General features: G+C 38.4%; 2 protein-coding genes across 4 annotated transcripts; one reads left to right on the top strand and one right to left on the bottom strand.

The window, feature by feature from the left end:
* Window positions 1–502: 502 nt before the first annotated feature.
* On the top strand, window positions 503–8,404 carry taf12 (TAF12 RNA polymerase II, TATA box binding protein (TBP)-associated factor). Of its 3 annotated transcripts, XM_053632444.1 has the most exons (7): window positions 1,424–1,568; window positions 2,174–2,290; window positions 5,150–5,375; window positions 6,146–6,223; window positions 6,870–6,984; window positions 7,906–7,994; window positions 8,082–8,404. In XM_053632444.1, exons 3-7 carry the CDS (start codon window positions 5,205–5,207, stop codon window positions 8,115–8,117), a joined length of 489 nt encoding a protein of 162 aa, XP_053488419.1. In that variant the 5' UTR covers window positions 1,424–1,568; window positions 2,174–2,290; window positions 5,150–5,204; the 3' UTR covers window positions 8,118–8,404. The 3 variants fall into 3 exon arrangements, with proteins under 3 accessions (XP_053488429.1, XP_053488410.1, XP_053488419.1); XM_053632454.1 differs by lacking the exons at window positions 1,424–1,568; window positions 2,174–2,290 and adding an exon at window positions 503–678; XM_053632435.1 differs by lacking the exon at window positions 2,174–2,290 and having other exon boundaries at window positions 1,411–1,568.
* Window positions 8,405–13,490: 5,086 nt separating this feature from the next.
* On the bottom strand, window positions 13,491–18,064 carry rab42b (RAB42, member RAS oncogene family). The gene is made up of 2 exons (XM_053632421.1): window positions 16,828–18,064; window positions 13,491–14,852 (listed from the first exon to the last, which is right to left on the bottom strand). The coding sequence occupies exons 1-2, from the start codon at window positions 17,043–17,045 to the stop codon at window positions 14,414–14,416; spliced, it is 657 nt and encodes a 218-aa protein (XP_053488396.1). The 5' UTR covers window positions 17,046–18,064; the 3' UTR covers window positions 13,491–14,413.
* Window positions 18,065–18,605: the final 541 nt, after the last annotated feature.

Raw genomic sequence — 18,605 nt, forward strand, 5'->3', positions numbered from 1 at the left:
TACGGACTACTGTTCAATTGAATAAAAATTTTATTTGTAAAGAGCTTGTAACAATAGACACTTGCGTTTACATGGACAACAATAATCCACTCTTAATCCGATTAAGACCATATTTTGATTAAGATACTACCATGTAAACAGCCATTTTTACTTACCTTAATCTAATTAAGGTCATAATAGAAGTAAGCAATAATCGAATTAAGACAGGTGGAGTACTCCTCTTTTAGTCGCATTATGGACGTGTATTACAGACATGTAAACACGTTAATCACATTATGAAACTCGTGTGAGAGTTTTCACCGCATTTTGCGACAGGAAACGATCACACACACGGCAGTTTTACGTTTTACGGCGAACAAGAGAGTTCGGCCGCGTCCCAAATCGCATACTTGCCTACTATAGGCCTGCAGTGGGGAAAAATACATGTATCTCGGCTACTATATAGATGGTAATTACGCGATTTGGGACGCAGGCCACGGCTTCAAGCAGTTGTCTGTTTGCACGTATAGCATGACAAATAATTAACTGCACTTAAAGCGTTCGTAAAAAATAAAATAAAAACACCCAAAACTGTATACGGTACCATAACGTAGACGAACTGTATGTTGATACGTGAAATTCTTGATGGACGTCGGACGGCGTGGCGCGGTGACGTAATGACGCGGGCTGTTAATCTAAGTATGTTCTAAAACATGTAGAACGGGAACATGACAGGGGTATTATAAAAGCGAAATACACCTTAATGTAAACACCTTAATCACATTATTATCTTAATCAGAGTAAGGTAAATAATTAAATAAATAAATAATGCTGTCTATGTAAACGTAGTCAGAAGTGTCACAAAGCAGCTGTAGAGAAATCTGGATGCAAATTTAGATCCCTAATGAACAAACTGCTTGAGGAGACATGAAACCTTTAGAGGAACCAGACTCAAAAGGGAATCTGTCCTCTTCTGGGTGAGGACAGATAGTGGGGATAATTATGAATCATGCCTATATAACAAATGCCAAACTAAGCCTGTTAAAGGATGTGAGTCCTGGGATGAGCACAGGACAGTCTTTATCATTACAGCAGCAGTGGGATTACACAAACGTGAAATTGGGGTGTAAACTGTTTTTGGGACATTAGAAATAATATGCAAGTTTTAAAAAAATGCAAACATGGTGTGTATCAGTGTCCAAAATAAGCACATAGTGCATACAAGCGTTACTAATGATAGCATGATTTTTGTTGTCGATAATAAAACCCATGATAAATAGAGTAAGCACTAGTACTCATAAACATAATAATAAAGGGAAAACATATATTCCAGTCGTCAGTGTTTATGTTTATGTAATGACAATGCATGTTTCTTATAATGGAACTTGTTCAGTTTGTTTCTCGTCCAGAGACTTTTATGTTGTAATGTCACATTTCCGCTGATCAGTCTCTTGTCACTGTGTTTAATACCGCCTTGATTAGCTGCATAGCTAATGGGGGGGCTCTATATTTGCTAGACCTTATTTTGGACCATTTAATAGTACAGTTCCACAGAAGATGGAGAAATAATACCAGGCTTTTAATATAAGGTAAAGTATTTATACGATATTGCATTTAAAACATATCCTGCGCGCTGTATACAACATTAGCAACATTAGCTGTTGGCGAAATGCTGTTGTTTAGCTAGCTAGGTTCAAAGTGGACTAGCACACAGGCTAATATTTAGGCAAACGTAAACATGGAGAAAGTGTCGAAGAATATATATGTACAGTAACTTGTAAGAGCTGTAGACATGGACAGAAACGTTAGCTCGTGGTAATATTGGCCATTGGTCTGTACTGCTAGACGTCTAGATATCTGGTCGGAAAATATTATCTAACGGTGCTTAATGTAGACGCGGTGACCTGAGCTGCTAGAGGAAATTTGGATGCTGTGAGTTACGTTTTATATATATTGTTTTAGTTAAGTGGAAATTAATTAGCTATCGTTTTACAAATGATGATAACCTAGCGGTTGTTCGCCATTTGTGAGTTAATTATGTCCATTTTAATTGAGGAGATTAAAATTGATAGGCATTTCTATATTATGCTTTGCCACACTTGGTAACGTGAAGCCAGACCTTGTAGCAAACAGTGGCTACTACTGTAGTTAGAAACTGGTAAATGATAACATTTCTGTTTGTTCGTGGCTGCAGTATTCCTCAATCCCATGATGCCCTGCGCGCTACATTTCCAGTGAGGAGTAAACAGTTGACAGAAACATGACGAGATATAAAACATAGAGACTGCGTCCGAAATCGCATACTGTGACAGTACGTACTAATGAGTGTGTGTGTGTGTGTATATGTATATTATGACTACAATCCAGGACATACTAGATCCGCCATGTTAGCGTTGTCATGTGACGTCATCATAAACACACAAATCTTAAACAAGTTCACAATTTATTCGAGTATTGTTAATCAAGTTCTGTTTAATTAAGATTTAATACTTAAAAAGAGCCGACGCTGCCTTTTTTTCCTGAGCTCGTCCGCACCAGTCCCGTTGCTTTGTGGGATTGTTTGACTCGCATAGTGCCCATCGGTTGCATACTGCAAATTCTCACCAGAAGCAGTACACCATCCGGGTATTTCTCACCTACTGTTTCTCACATACTTTTCACCTACTATATAGTAGGTAAGTATGCGGTTTCGGACGCAGCCATCGTTAAAAAGAGGTAACATTGTCAAACACTCTACCGCTGAAAGGCGGAAGGATAGGAAAACGTACAAAAGCGGTCCAAGGCCAAAAGTATGTAGACACCTGACCATCTCACACACACGTGTAGGTGTTCCCCAAACTTTTGACACAAAGCTGGAAGCACACAGTTGTATAGGATGACTTTTTATGCTGTAGCTTTTTCATTTCCCTTCACTGGAACTAATGGCGCTTTTCCACTGCGTGGTACGATTCGACTCTGCTCTGCTTGCTTTTTGGGGGATTTCCACTGTGGATAGTACCTGGTACTATCTACAACTCGGTCAGGGTTTCAAGCAAGCCAAGCCGATACTAAATGTGACGTCAAAACCCTGCAGGTCTCCGATTGGTCAGAGAGAATAGTCACTATCAGTGTCACTGGATTTGCGACACCCAACATCGAACCCGCTAGTTTTAAAGTTAGTTAGCGACAGCGATGGCAGTATCATTTGTTCACACGACTTTCGAATTGTAAAAACAGAAATGGCTGTGCTCAAAACCACGCTGTGGTCAATAAGCGAGGTGCAGACATTCCTCTGGTTAGGAGCCGAGGAGAGGATCCAGCGAGAGCTAGATGGAGCGATGCAAAACTAAAAAAGTCGATCAGGAAGTATTTCAGCTCTTGGCCGCACACGGCTACCACCGGACCTACCAACAGTGTAGGGAAAAGTAAAAAAAATTTTTAAAAATCTTAAAAGTGACTACAGAACCATCAAGGACCACAACAGCCGGAGTGATTCAAACAGAAGAAATTGGAAGTGGTTCAACTAAATGGACGCTACCTATGGCGATAGATGATATGGCGAGCAATGGGAGGCAGATTGCCCTGGACTTGGCCACGGTGTTGTTGGAGTCCGTGATGGAGGATGGTACGTTTTGTTACGGCAGAAACTAGTTCCAGCAGGACTGTTCTCCTGCAAACATGGTGAGGTCCATGAAAACCTGGTTTACCAAAGTTGGTGTAGCACAACTCTAGTAGCCTGCACCGAGCCTTAACCTAAACCCCACTGAAAACCTTTCGGATGAACTGCGATGGTGACTGTATGCCAGGGTTCCTCGCTGGATCTCACTAATGCAACTGGATGGCAAATCCCCACAATCTAGTGGAAGGCCTTCATAGAAGAGTGGATGCTGTTAGCAATTTTAACCAGCTTTGAAATGGGATGCTCAACAAGCACGTATGGGTCTGATGGTCAGGTGTCCACATACTTTTGGCCACATGGTGTACCACAGTTGCAAAGTTAGATGGCTTCTGATACAGACATTGGACCGTTATATTTATGGCCAAAGCCTGAAGTGTCCGTCCTACCAAACAGCTATATACAGGAGCTCCAGACCTACTGTAATACGCTCTTGCTGTGCACTCATATTTACACTCAATCCAGGACTTAATTTGGAAAACATGATGCACCAGAACACCAACTGAGAGATGATCCAACAAGAGGACAGGGAGGGAAATGTTCAGAACAGCAGGTCTTACCAAAGTACGTTATGACACGAACAACATAACGCAACTATAACAACCTGAGATCAATGACAAAAAAAAAGACCTTGCCCAATAACCCAGATTACTCCACAACACAGTGCTGTCATCTGTGCAATTTAGAAATCCAAACATGCCCATATGGCACACGGTTGAATTTTGTGAGTAGTAGGCCAACAGAAATGACAACATAGTCAGCTGCCTTCTTTAGCTATGTGCATGATGTGTGATCAAATGAGACCATGTCACTGAAACATGAGCATGCCATGATTACTATCTTCCAGTTGGAAATGAGCAGATTGTATTTTTGGAAGGGCGTTAAGACTTAATGGATTATTGATTGTTCATTTTTCAAAAAGAATATAGTATTCTTACTAAGGGGAAAAAAATCTGCAGAGGTGCCTGATCAATGTAAAATAAGTTTGGGAAAGCAAGCACTCCAAATTTGAGAGGGACCAGAATGTGATCTGGCGCAAATTACTGACAGTACTTCGTCTTATAAAAATTGACACCATGACACCTAAATGTTATAGACCTATTAAGACATTGATGTTTTGCTGTATGCTCCACTGACACTTACGGGAGATTAATAGAGAGGGCATTGGCACTGTGCTTCCTTAAGCGGTTTAAAATCATAAATACACAAGTGTCGTTTCACTCTAGCTCATTCCCAGAAGTCCTCAGTGACATCTAGTGGAAAACAAAACCCAACTAAAACCATCCACACTTCTGTGACTCCATGAGAAGTTCTGCACACATGAACATGTTGAGCTATGATTTGTAATCACATCTCCTTGCTATTACAGACAGCTTGTAAAGAATCAGTGATGCTGCTTTACAGTGTGTTATTTCAGGTTGTTAGATTGGAATAATTCCTACTCCTTCATGTCAACACAGTAATCATTATGTGTTTATTTATTTATTTTTAATTATTATTATATATTTTTAACAGTTTTAAACACAGCCTGACAGGAGGCTCCTGACTGATAGCCTTTCCTCAGCACAGAATGAATCAATATCAACAGCAGCCTGGCCGGTCCAACCTTTACAGCGCTGTGAAAACTGAGAGCTCGTCAACTCCGCCCCTCGCCACCAACATGGCCAATAACACTGCCGTTCCAGGGAAAGGCCTAGGAACCCCAGGGCCTGCTGGGAGAGTGAGTCCTGAGGGAACTCAGGTGAGGCTGTCCACACCCCAGAAAACCACGAAGACAGTTTTGTAATGTCGCAGTTCCAGTTGTTCCTGCCACTCTTATATTTCATTTGTCTCTAAAGGTCACGGCAGGTCTACATCAATAGAGCTGCTGATTTTATATGATTTTTTTTTCTCTTCCAATGTGTCTACCCTCATAATAGACTCAAACATTTCGCTGCTTATTGGAGGCTAAATGATGTGTGTGTGTAGTCACTCGTGCATGGGTCAGTTCTTTAGTGTTCCCAAACCCATGGACCACAATTAATCATTGCATGACTTCGTCTCATAAAAATTGTGATGAGATATGGGGAATTCTGTATGAGTAAGCAAAGTGTGAGTTGTAAATGGTCTGCACTTATATGGAGCCTTTTAACCTTAGCGGTTCTACAAAGTGCTTTACACTGTTTCTCATTCTCTCTCTCTCAAACACACACACACCAGTGCAAGGTGCTAGCCTGCCATATGGAGCAACTTGGAGTTCAGTGTCTTGCCCAAGGGCACTTCGGCATGTGGAGTAGACAACCCGCTCTACCACTTGATCCACAGCCACCTTGATTGTGATTTCATTGTCCAAATAATAGACAATCTTGGAAAAACATGAACTGTAAAAATACGTGAACTTTATTTAGGTTCCAGCTTTAGTTTCCAATCTGTTTTACTTTAAGAAAAGTTCTGGCTCATACAAAAAGCTTACATCTCACCACATTTCAGTATGAGCCTGATCCAGATGTATAACTACTCTGTGCTTTGCAGGTGCTCAGTAAGAAAAAACTGCAGGACCTTGTGCGGGAAATTGACCCCAATGAGCAGCTCGATGAAGATGTTGAGGAGGTAATTCATCACTCTACTCCCTAGATGAGTATTCTGCACCTAGGTCTCTTCGATCATCAAATCAGTTACTTCTGTCTGTTCCTTGTTCGTGCGTCTGTAGTTGCGGCCCCCAGGTTGTGGAACGCACTTCCATTTGTTGTTGGGTCTTCCTCATTGGCCATATTTAAATCTAGATTGAAGACACAATGTTGTTTGAGATGTATAGGGGTTTTTATTTGTATGTTTTACAATGTTTTATTAGTTTGTTCTTTTAACACTTTGAAAATTCTATTTAATTCTGGTATTAATGCATTTTTATTTTTTTTATTGTACAGCACTTTGGTTACAACATTTGTTGTTTTTGAATTTGCTTTATAAATAAACGTGAAGTAGTTTAAACTGAATAGACAGGCTTATGTGAATGGAGAGGAGATGCATTTGTGGTGTTGTTTATTTTAGTTTATTTTCATATAAATAGAAATCTTTTTAGAAATCTGTGTACAAAAAGTGGCTTTGTACAATATATTGAAATACCAATCTAAAATTTTTACTGCTTCATGTCAGGTGTTCAGATTGTACCATTGTCACAAGTATATTTTCCTACATGACCTTTCAATAAGGCTTGTTGATTTGGGACACAATCCTCTCCCTTTGTCTTTTCTCTCAGATGTTGCTACAAGTTGCTGATGATTTTATAGAGAGTGTCGTGACCGCGGCCTGTCAGCTTGCCCGCCACCGCAAGTCTAACACTCTAGAAGTAAAGGATGTGCAGTTGCACCTTGGTGAGTCCTTTAAAAAAAAATTATTTATTTTAACAACGTTGCTCTTTTTTTGTGACTCATGCTTCCAAATCTTGGATATATGAAATATTTCTAATCTGTTCAAATCATGTCTGAGAGTCTTCATTTAGTTCTTAGTTTTTCTACACCATTTAGTTATTACACAACATCTCGAAACAAAATCTTCTGTTTGACATCAACATGCATATTTAGGTCATAAATAAATGAAAGGAATAGGCTGTTAATACTGTAGTGAAAAAAAAAACCTTTGTAATTGGGTAATATTTTTGACTGCAGTGAATCTGACTTAGATTTTCAAAAGGACAATTTCAGTCTTTTGAGTGAAATAATAGAGTAATTAAGCAAAGTTCAGCATGTGTTGTGTCATGGCTTTATTGGTGTGTATTTGAGGGAAGTGCATTTTGCAGTGTTCTACCATACGGACAGCACTGACAATGAGCAATGTGTGCAGGCAACATATGACTGAAACCAAAAGTACAATAGGAGCAGTCTGAAAACTAAAATGGAATCACAACTAGAGTAAAGAAATTGATTGCCATGGATACCCAGTCTTTCTCTGTTGTTTAGGATGTCACATTGAGCATATAGCTTTTGGTTATGAAAGCTTACTGCAAGTTACTTCCAGCTTCTTTAATTGGCATTAAATCAATTTAAAGAATGTTTGGTGTCTTCCAGTAGATAAGTGTCGTGGAATCCAAACTCGGCATCAGCTGATCATGCTTAATAGCTTTCAGCAATCGGTTTTGACTCGCAGAACTCTGGTGTTTCTCCAGTGTTGGAGATTGTGGTTGGTTCTAAACTTGTGCTGCATAAGCACAAAGTAAACACAGAATGTAATCCACAATAGCTGTGATTGTGAGGTTTACACTGCTTAAGCACTGTTTCTGTGCTGTGACTCTACAGAGCGTCAGTGGAACATGTGGATCCCTGGCTTTGGCTCCGATGAAATCCGACCGTACAAAAAGGCGTGTACTACAGAAGCACACAAACAGGTCAGTCTTCATGCTTTCAGATCTTCCACGCAGAATACAGATCTTGAACAAATTGGTAATTTTGCATAATGTCTTTTGTTCTTCTAGAGAATGGCACTGATCCGCAAGACGACCAAAAAATAGGAAGAATGCAGAAGATTGACATTTCTCTTGCTCTTTTTTTTTGCTCTGTGGGTTTTGACTCTGAGGATATTTTTTTTTTTTTTTTTGAAAATCAGGCTGATAGATGTGCTGGTATCAGCCAACTGCTTCTAGTGTTTCACCTTTTTCAGATGTCAGAATCACTTGCCCAAACTGTTAACTGTAACTTGTGTTTCGTTCTTTGTCTGATGCTGATGATGATTACTATACTGTCATAAGCCTAAATGTTATAATGGATCTCAAATGCTGCATAAAACATGATTACTGGATCAGCCCACTGTCGCCATTCATTCCACTATGAAGGTGTGTAGTGGTAAAGAGTGCTTCTGGGCACATGGTTAACTATTTAACTATTCCCAAGTTAAATGTCTGTGATGTGTCCAGAGATCATTTATTAATTTGGTCATTGTTTAGAAAGGAAACATAATGAAGGTGGTGGCAGAAGAAGAATAATTATGCACAGTTAACATAGTGATTGCTTGCTTCAGGTATTTTTGACTTTGAAATTTTTGCTACGTGTGTGATTACTTATCCGCCCTCTTAACGGCTCACTAAGTATGTCAAATTAAGGTGCTATTATCTGCTTCTTCAGTAAATCCAGTTAGATTTTAATTGTCCAATGCAGTAATTCTGTAACAACAAAACATGTTCAGTTGAACAGATACTCGAGTAGCCTTTTGCAATATGTGGGTTGCATTGCAATTTAAATTCTATCAAAAATTGCTATTAAGTTCTAGCTAACTTAGCTAGGTTTTCATCATGGCTATTATTATCATTATTATTAAATATAACATTTTAGTTTGCTTGGGCAAGTGAATGTTAATATGCATTACTGCAGTATAGGTTGCAAAGATGCTTATTATTTGATTGATGGTAGTTGTGCTTGTCATGGTGGTGTATAGAGGCTTTCTGTATTGGAGCTGTATTATGTTCCTTCAGGGACTTCACATATGCAGTACTTTTCTTAGTACTTAAGTAACATTTGGTCTTTTGCAGTTTTGCCCATTAGAGTAATTGTTCTACACATTTGATTTGCTTTGTTGAGAAAAGTACCCACCCAGGGCATGTAGTCACACATGGCATGTGTTTTTTGCAGTGTTTGTAGTATGTAGTCCTAATGTAGGATTTGTTTCACAGTACTGCAGTCATAGTGTAGCCAAACATTATCACAGAATTGTCCGAAGCCTTATGTTAATGGGGTTGGGATGGGTTTTTTTGTTTGTTTTTTGTTTTTTTTTTGTTTGTTTTTTTGTTTTTTGGGGGGGGGGGGGGGGGTTTGTGTGGTTTGTCTGTTTTTGTTTTTCCAAAAAAAAAAATAAAATTATTTGATTATCTACACATTTCCCATACATGCATGACAAAGCTATATATATATATATATATATATATATATATAATATAAATATGACGTTTTAACCTTTTGGAAAAATGTGATATTAGCAAAGACATATCTAGTCCTACACATGGTTGGGATACATGTAAGTCATCTATTGTCTATTGTGTAAATTTTATAAAAACTGAAACTAGTACACTTGAAATTAATATTAGTATTATATTGTTTTGCAAAGCAAAAAGGGGTAAAATGGAAATTCAAGAGCAGAGAGAGATTGAAGCAAAGATGCTGTGTTGACAAGTGACTAAACACATGAGTGAAGCAAGTTTTCAGTGATATACATTGAGCAAGAACACATCTGGACATCATAAGCAGGAAGGAACAGGTGTGTGTGTGATGAAGATGCATAAATCATGTTGGATGCACAAAAACAAATTGAGTTAATGTAACTCAATTCATTCATGTGGAACCAATGTACACATCTGAGTAAATTTAGTAAGCTTTTTTTCATTGTAGATGTAGTTTAAATTAGGCCCCAAATTGGTTCTGATATAAAAATATGGGGAATAAATAACAAGTGTGGGTAAGAGATTTTTGTTTGGAGCTGGAATATAGAACAATGTGATTTACTTTATATCATCACTTAGTGAATCGAAGTTCACAGCAGGTTTTTAATAGAATAGATTCTTTTTCAGTCACAAATTTGGATTATGCAAATTCTAACACTAATTTCTCAGTTTAAGCTATTGTCTTGGTAAAATCCATTAAAACACAATTATACACAGAGAAGGAAGTAAAAATATCAGGAAGTATGTGCAACACATTACATTGCCATATCACAGCTCCAGCTTGGATCCTGAGCTCAAGTTCCTTGTGTGGAGTTTCCCAGGTTCTTCCCATGTCCGTGTGAGTTTCCCCTCCAGATTCTTTGGTTTTCTCCCACCTCCCAAAAACTTGCTGCTATATGGACTGGTTACCCTAATTTGCCTTAGGTGTGAATGAGTGTGTGAATGTGTGGCTGTCTTGTCCTTCAATGGACTGGTGTCTCATTCAGGGTGTATCTTACGCCCAGGCCCTGGATCCACCACAACCCTGACCATGATAAAGCAGTTTACTGAAGATGAATGAATGAGTTTATACTGTAGTTATTGGGTTAATAAAATGCTTAATGTGAGACCTTGAATGTGTGACCATAAGTAAAAGATTATTTTGTAGCTATGATGAGTTTAAATTTGAGTTATGTGAAGGAGAAGCCGACTGTAAAACAAGAAATAGCAGTAAAGCCATTGTAAGAGCAAACACAATATAATCCAGGATTTGTGAAGATTGCATTATGATGTTTGTCACTGCTTCCTTTGTTTGTATGGTGAGATTGTGAGCCATCGCCTAGCAATGACACAATTAACTCAGTCCTCAAATTAACTGCCAGCAAATGCTGATATTTTTATGAATAATGCAATACAAATCAGCATGTTGATCTACAGCTTTTGCCAATATGAATCTTGATTCAATAACTGCAATTTTAGCAACAAAAGATGACTAGTTCGGTGATACAGGACAGGTTAGATTTGCTGTTGGTACATCTAATGTGCTACATATCCATGAGTTCATAATTTCATGTGACGTCCAATGATTTTCATTGTTTTGTACATGAAAAGAAAAAAAATCTTCACTGAATATACTGAAAATACTGGAGCTCCCTGTTTAGGTGTTTTCCATGGAACTCCCTTTAGCATGGGCGTCCGTCTTCATAATTGAAGTCCATAATTTAAATAATAAAATCTTTATTCATAATAAGTGTACATGTGTATACCTCTAGATAGGTATCACCTTTTTCACAAACAGGGCCATAGTTTTTTGCAACATTCGTACAGTCAGTAAATAATCACCTAGACACACCCACCCTCTTACAACTGCCCAACCAGTATAACAGCAATGGCTTTTACAGTGACTGCTGCCATCAATAACTGTTAAAACAACAGTGCAACATGTAACCTGTGACCTTTTGAATGATGATATACTTGACAGAGTCCTGTAGTGTCTCTGAGTGTGTCTCAAGCAGTTCCCTAGTTCAGTACATCGTGAATCAGTATATCGTGTACATGAGTTTGGGCACTGGTAAGGACCCTGGCTCACTACACACTGGGACACTGATAACTGCATTTCTGGGGACATGATTACGTACTTGTGTTGTAAAACGTCACCAAAAATGTCAAACTTACAAATATTTAAGTTTTATATGTAGAGTCATCAAGCAGAATTATTGACAAGCTAGTGGATTTTTTTTTTTTTTAATTATTAAACACTTAAAAGTCGTTAGACTCAAACAAACCATTTACAGAACATCAAATAAAGTTAAAAATCGTTAACATAAGTAATCATTTGAGAGCTCCATCAACGATACTTACATTTGTAGACGGAAGTTGGCTGAGAGTTTGTCCCCCATCTTTTTCGAGCTGAGAAGCAGGAACATAGTGAGAGTCGATTCTCCATGGTTTTTGTTGTGCATTGAGACATTTTTTAGGAAGTTCCAGTGCACCGGAACGTTTTTGCAGTTGAAACTGCTCTTAAAATGGCCGACTGCCTGATCAGTGCCGTGACTAGTGAACTAGGGAGCTGGTTGAGATGCACTGTGTCCTCTGTGTTTGAAATGTAAAAAAAAAATAAAAGGCAAGGTTCATGGCTTTTAACTGTGAGAATGGAGTTTTCAATTTGTACAGGCTTTCACATTAGACAGACTTTTAAATTAATGATCCTTGGACTGACATGACTCCACTGCACACAGTTTAAGGAGGCAATCAGCCAGTAATAATATCTTCTACCAACTCTTTGCCCATCTGTCTGTATGTGTGTGCCAGATTTTCAAAATGTAAACCCTCCTAAAGAGTTCTCATCTCTTTAGCACGTCTGTGACTTGCATGAATTGTTTTAAATGGTTGCACTATTTTACTTTTGAGGAAGTCAACAGAGGAAGAGGGAACAAAAAGAAGTGGAAAAAGGAAGCAGGAAGTTAACTAATGGATGTAAGGCAAAAAGCAATGTAATAGATCACCAACTTCATTATTTATTTTTGGCAAGATAGCCTTATATAGGAGTCAGTGTTTGGGTTGGAGCATAAAATAAATATTCTATCACCCTTTTCTGCAGTTAGCTTGTCCTTCTAATATTACGTAAATTATTTCATTCATTTATTCAGTAATATTTATTCATTTATTCTGAACAGGGTTGTGGTGGATCTGGTGTCTCTCACAGGAACACTAGTCATGAGGTGGAAATATGGCAAATTGTGCACACCCACACACTCATGGACATTTAGGGATAATTTAGAACCACCAAATCCAGTACCTTGTAGTAATTCAGTACTACATCCATCCTTTTTCTATACCGCTTATCCTGCACAGGGTCACAGGGAGCCTGGAGCCTATCCCAGGGGACTCGGGCACAGTCGCCCACACACACACACACACCCATTATATATTTAAGATTTTGACCTAAATTTACGAATAACTTTTATCTATTTTTACCAGTTAAGACTGGACACCAGAAAAATGTGGCTGATACACTATATGGCCATAAGTATGTGGATGCCTAACCAAGACCCCCATGTTGCCCACATGATTGTACAGAATGTCTTTCCATGCTGTAGTATTAGGATTTCCCTTCACTGGAACTAAGGGACCTGTTCCAGCATGACACATACTTTTGGCCATATAGTTAATATTAGAGTGCTTGAGGTAATATACGTTACTAATAACTTTTTGCTTCTATCTGTAGTGATTAGCAAATAAAATGCCTCAAACAAACACTCCCTTTGCTGATCACTACAAATAGAAGTATTCTATTCTATAGAATAGAATAGTAGTGTCCATAACAAAGAAAATAAAATGTAAGGGACCTACATTTAATATAATGTAATGTGAAAGAACCATATAAGCCAAATTTGATAAGGCAAGAGTTGATCACCTCCAGATCAACTCTGAAGGCAAGAAACAATTACGTCAAAAGTGGGATGGATCTGAAGCACACAGAGTCTGATTGAATAATTTATCATTCTTATTATTACGATTCAGAAATATCTTGGTTAGATATAAAATACATTTTTAAAAAATCTATTCTTAAGCAGAAACATTATGCAAATGCACTGAGGAAAAACGCTGAGCTGAGATTTGTCTTTTGGAATTTTTATTGTAAGATATACAGTATGTATCCCAAAGTGTCTTACCAAAATATGAAAAGGACAATGCTAATATGGCTGTAATGCAGCAGAGAGACAATGCAACAGCTGTGTACCCTGAAACAGAGTCTGGACAACACCCCAGTTAAATAACTAATTACCCAAAATGAGACCTAGGAATTATAGGCTTCTATTTGACAATTATGTGATTTTAAGATACTGAGCCATGTTTTGATTTTCAATAAAGCCAAAGTAGATACAACTTTACAACCATATATTTTTATACTTAAATATTTTCATGTAATGCCTCTCCGTATATATGACATATTTATAACATTATCTCAGATATGCTTCACGATCTAGTATCAGGTAAACTTCTATCTTGTAAACTTCCTATATCTAAATCAAGCAAAGAAAATGCACATCCATCTGTAAAAAGTATAAAACATATAATAAAAAAAAGGAAATTCTGCTTTTTTAAGGGTAAATTTTGCTCCACATTGCTATTGTAATTTTAAGGAATTTTCTGTTCCTGCTAGAAATATGTCAAAACAGCAGATTTCATAGCTCCTGTAAGATCTCATTCCTTCAGAAAGGAAATCAAACTGGTGAAATCAGGTGTTTAGGGAATAATGCTTGATGGTGATACTTAGTAAGTATCAGCATCAGGTCACCATATTGATAATAGTCTCTTAGAGGAATCTTTAGACATTGGACATCAATGATGCAATGTTCCCTTTATAGTATAATTAATAGACAGTTTGTAAGGGGCTAACAGCAGCGTTTTTTCTCCTTTGTTTGCTCACTTTCTTGGAGACTCTGTAATTGTTGTGCTTGTAGGGCTGAACTCTTTATTCCATCCCAGCCCTCTCTCAGCTTCACCTCTCCACTTTGCAGCCCCTGGTAGATTCGCCGTGTCAGTACCTCAAAGCACATTTGGATATTCTGGCCCGTTTTGGCCGAAGCTTCTACATATGTTGTTCCGAGCTGAGCAGCCAGCTTCTCAGCCTCCTCTTTGGAAACAGTGCGCTCTCCGTCCAACTCACGGTCGCTCTTATGGCCCACCAGCACGAAGATCATGGCATGAGGCATGACATGCTCGCACACTTCTGCATACCAGTCTCTCACATGCTCAAACGAGGCGCGGTTCCCTATGTCGAACACCAACAGGCCTCCAACTGAGTTCCGGTAGTAGGAGCGTGTCACTGACCTACAACAGGAATAGTGGTAATGTAATAGCAGATACTGTACATTAGTTATATTTTGAGTGTATGAGGGCTTTAAAACCTCTTGTAACATTTGCTATCTCTTGTAACATTTGCTTGTGTTCCCCTGGAAATACCACTGGTTTGTAACATTCTTTTTTCTTTTTCCCTCATAATTACAGTAAGACAGAAGTTAATTACAGTCAGAACAGCACCCTTAAGCAATTATACAGTTGCAAAAATGCACTTGGTAATCTTTGGTAATTATCTGGTTTTCTGCATAAATACACTGTATTGCCAAAAGTATGTGAACACTTGACCAATCATGGTCGTATGTTCTTGTTGAACATCCCATTATAGATTTAGTCTCCCTTTGCAGCTATAATAACATCCACTTTTCTGAGAGGGCTTTCCACTAGATTTTGGTCAGGTGCCACTAGAGTTCTTCCACACCAGCCTTGGCAAACCATGTTTTCATAACCCTTGCTTTGTGCACAGGGGCATTGTCATGCTGGAACATGTTTGGGCCTCTTAATTCCAGTAGAAAGACATTCTAGACAATTGTGCTTTAAATTTTGTGGAAGCAGCTATGTAAGAAGTTGGGGAAGAACAGTTGGGGAAGAAGGTCATGGTTAGGTTTCTACATACCTTTGGTCATATAGTGTATCTCCTAAAATGTGATCTCACTCAATAAAAAGAAATGTCTTATTTAATAAGAAATATGCATCATAGGATTCACAAGCAACTGTAGTTTTTCAAAATTTTTTGGGTAAAGAGTTGATTTTCTCAGGTAGTATTAGTTTCCTATAATCAGGTCCTTTTTTGTATATAAATCTCGACATGTAAAAGGTCTGCGCTTTGCACATACAGTACTTATTTATCTTGGGTGTTGAGATGATTGAGGCGTTTAGATTAAATGTCCCATTTGTGGAACATTAGCATTATATTATGACACAAATATGCTTGCAGATCAGTATCTTGATGCTCTTAATACACTTACCTTCACTGACCACATTAATAGGTGTACATGTACCCTTTCTTATTCATACAGTTATCCAATTAGTTATTCATGTGGCAGCAGAACAATGGCAGATATAGGTCTAGAGCTTCAGTTAATGTTCACATCAAACATCAGAATGGGGAACAAATGTGATCTCAGTGACCATGGAATGGATGTTTGTCGCCACCATTCTGTGTAAACTCCCATCAGCCAGCTCTACCCATCTTTCATACAACAGCTACCAACCAAGGAGTGTGAACGCTAACATGTGCTTCAAGCCAATGACATCTTTCTGAACTGCTGCATCACTGTGATTGACAGGAGAGAGAGTATGCCATCCCTCCCACCAAGACAGCATGGTCAGTAGTGGCCCCTGATCACTAATGGCTTTGGCATTTTGACTAAAGCTTTTGACCTGCATGATTGCATATTGCGCTGCTGCCACATGATTGGCTGATTGGATAATTGCATGAATGTACAGGTGTAAATGTGTTCCTAATAAAGTGAATGGTAAATGTATTTTGGTGTGGTTTAAACTATGACACAAAATTAACTCAGTAGCTTGAGTGTAAAATGGAATTGTAAGCAAAAAGCACAAAACATATATTATGAATGTACATGTTTCCAAATGTTTGTAACTGGAATTGGAGTATTGTGTGAGCCGAAAGAAAAACTGCATCATTTGCATTTCTGCTGTCTCACAAACATGGGGTTAGGCAAATGTGGCCAGTTTTGATCTTTGTACTGTTAGTGCATCTGGTCTTTAAAAATGTATGTTTTTTCTGCAACTAATCTAAGAAACTGCTTTGCTACCTCCCTTAAAACCATAAATCAATAAGATTAACATTCCAACATTCCAAGTCTGGGCCAAGACTGCACAAGTAGAACATTTAGAAAAGGAAATAATTCACGAACAGGATAGCAAGAATCCCCAGAATATCAATTAACAATAAAATACATTAATCGTCACTGTGCTATACCTGAACCTCTCCTGTCCAGCTGTGTCCCAGAATTGGAGTTTGATCATCATACCAGGCTCCACCTCCAGGAAATGCACGTAGAAGTCCACTCCAACCGTCTCGTTAATACACTCCAGGAACTGGTCCTCCGTGTAACGCTTCAGCATGGATGACTTGCCCACCGTAGAGTCGCCAAGCATGATGATGCGGAACTGATACTGCCACAGTGTCAGATCCATGACTTCTGTAGGCCTAAGAAGATCTTATCACAGCAGACCTCCACAGCCAAGACTCACAAATTCAACAGTCTCAGTACTAAGTTGCAGGATAGTGTTTCTGCTGGAAGTCCAATGAAGCTTTCACGTTACACATTATCAGTCCAAAGACTGAAGTCCATAGCTATCGCGAGAGCTAACTCCTGACTCTCTTAAAGTCAGGTTTGAGTAATAATGCCGTGTAGAGTAGCTGAGCCGGTGCAGGGGAGGAACCTCCCTGTTCTGATGTGCTTTATCATTGTTGCTTGCTCATACTTGTTAGAGGGAGTGGTTTGGGAGAGAAGCAGAGTTTCTTTAGTGTGCCAGAGGGAAGGACCAAGTAATTTCATATCAGGACATGCCCAGTATTTCCTGTTGAGTCCTGCTCATTACATTACTCATACTCATTACTCATGTAGGCATGGAGAGAAATGATCTCGATTTAGAGTAGTGCTCAGCAGTAATAAAATGTTTACTCCCACTCCCATTCAGGTAATGTTATTGTGCTGTCTAATACATTTTGAGGTTGTTAAACTACATAATTCTTTTACTCCCCCCTTTAATTTGTGCTCAAATGAAGCATTCCAAACAGGAGTTGGACTTCAACTGCACTCCCTCCCTTAGGACACAAACAGGAGGGACTTGCAACAAAATTAAAGTGTTACACTTTGTTCATTGTTATTCTCAGATTCTTCTGTAGTACACATGGGGTCAGAAAAGGACGTGTGCTGAGTTTTGCCAGTGTAAATAATTTACATCAGCTTATAAGCACCAGTGAAGCAGCAAAACATTACCTGTGAAACAAATAGGAAGTCGGGATATCAGTAAACTCAGAGCGTTGACAGTTTTATGGAAGAAAGCTCGGACAGATTTGCAACAACTATTCATACTTTTTCAAAAGGCTCACCATTTGTTACTTCCTATCCTTCAAAAAGCTTTGGCAGTTCTTGACCCCATCCCCCTCCCAAAACCTGCCACAGCTCTAATATTAAACAGTATAAACATTGTACAGAGGCACAAATAAGGTTGGCGCAACAAACACAGAGAACAATAAGTGCTTTTAGGAGGTTAACAGCGACCATACAGAAGCACAGAGCTTTTAAAGTAAACACTGGACATCATCAATAAAGGTTTAATCCAAAACCTAAATAGTTGTAGAGCAATAGGGGTTTCCTACCAAGGAGGTTTTCTTTATGAAGCTAAAATGTATGCAAAAAATTATATATATATATATATATATATATATATATATATATATATATATATATATATATATATATATATATATATATATATATGAAAAATAAAAACCCTTGTACAACCTTCTTTCCCAAAGCTGGGTAATATGATAAGGTGGGCACAGTGAAAAAAATAATAATCTTTTCATTCTGAGTCTAAACGAACCTACAACTATGTCTACATGTCTGCATGAAGTCCAGGAAACTCAGTGAACCCAACTACAGATGGAGCCATGCCAAGAGCTGATATGAGGTAATATTATAGCATCTTTTTGGTAGGCCGGAGGTGGATAAAGTATTACAGTAA

The sequence above is a fragment of the Ictalurus furcatus genome, chromosome 1, assembly GCF_023375685.1.
Source record: "Ictalurus furcatus strain D&B chromosome 1, Billie_1.0, whole genome shotgun sequence".
Taxonomy (NCBI): Eukaryota; Metazoa; Chordata; class Actinopteri; order Siluriformes; family Ictaluridae; genus Ictalurus; species Ictalurus furcatus.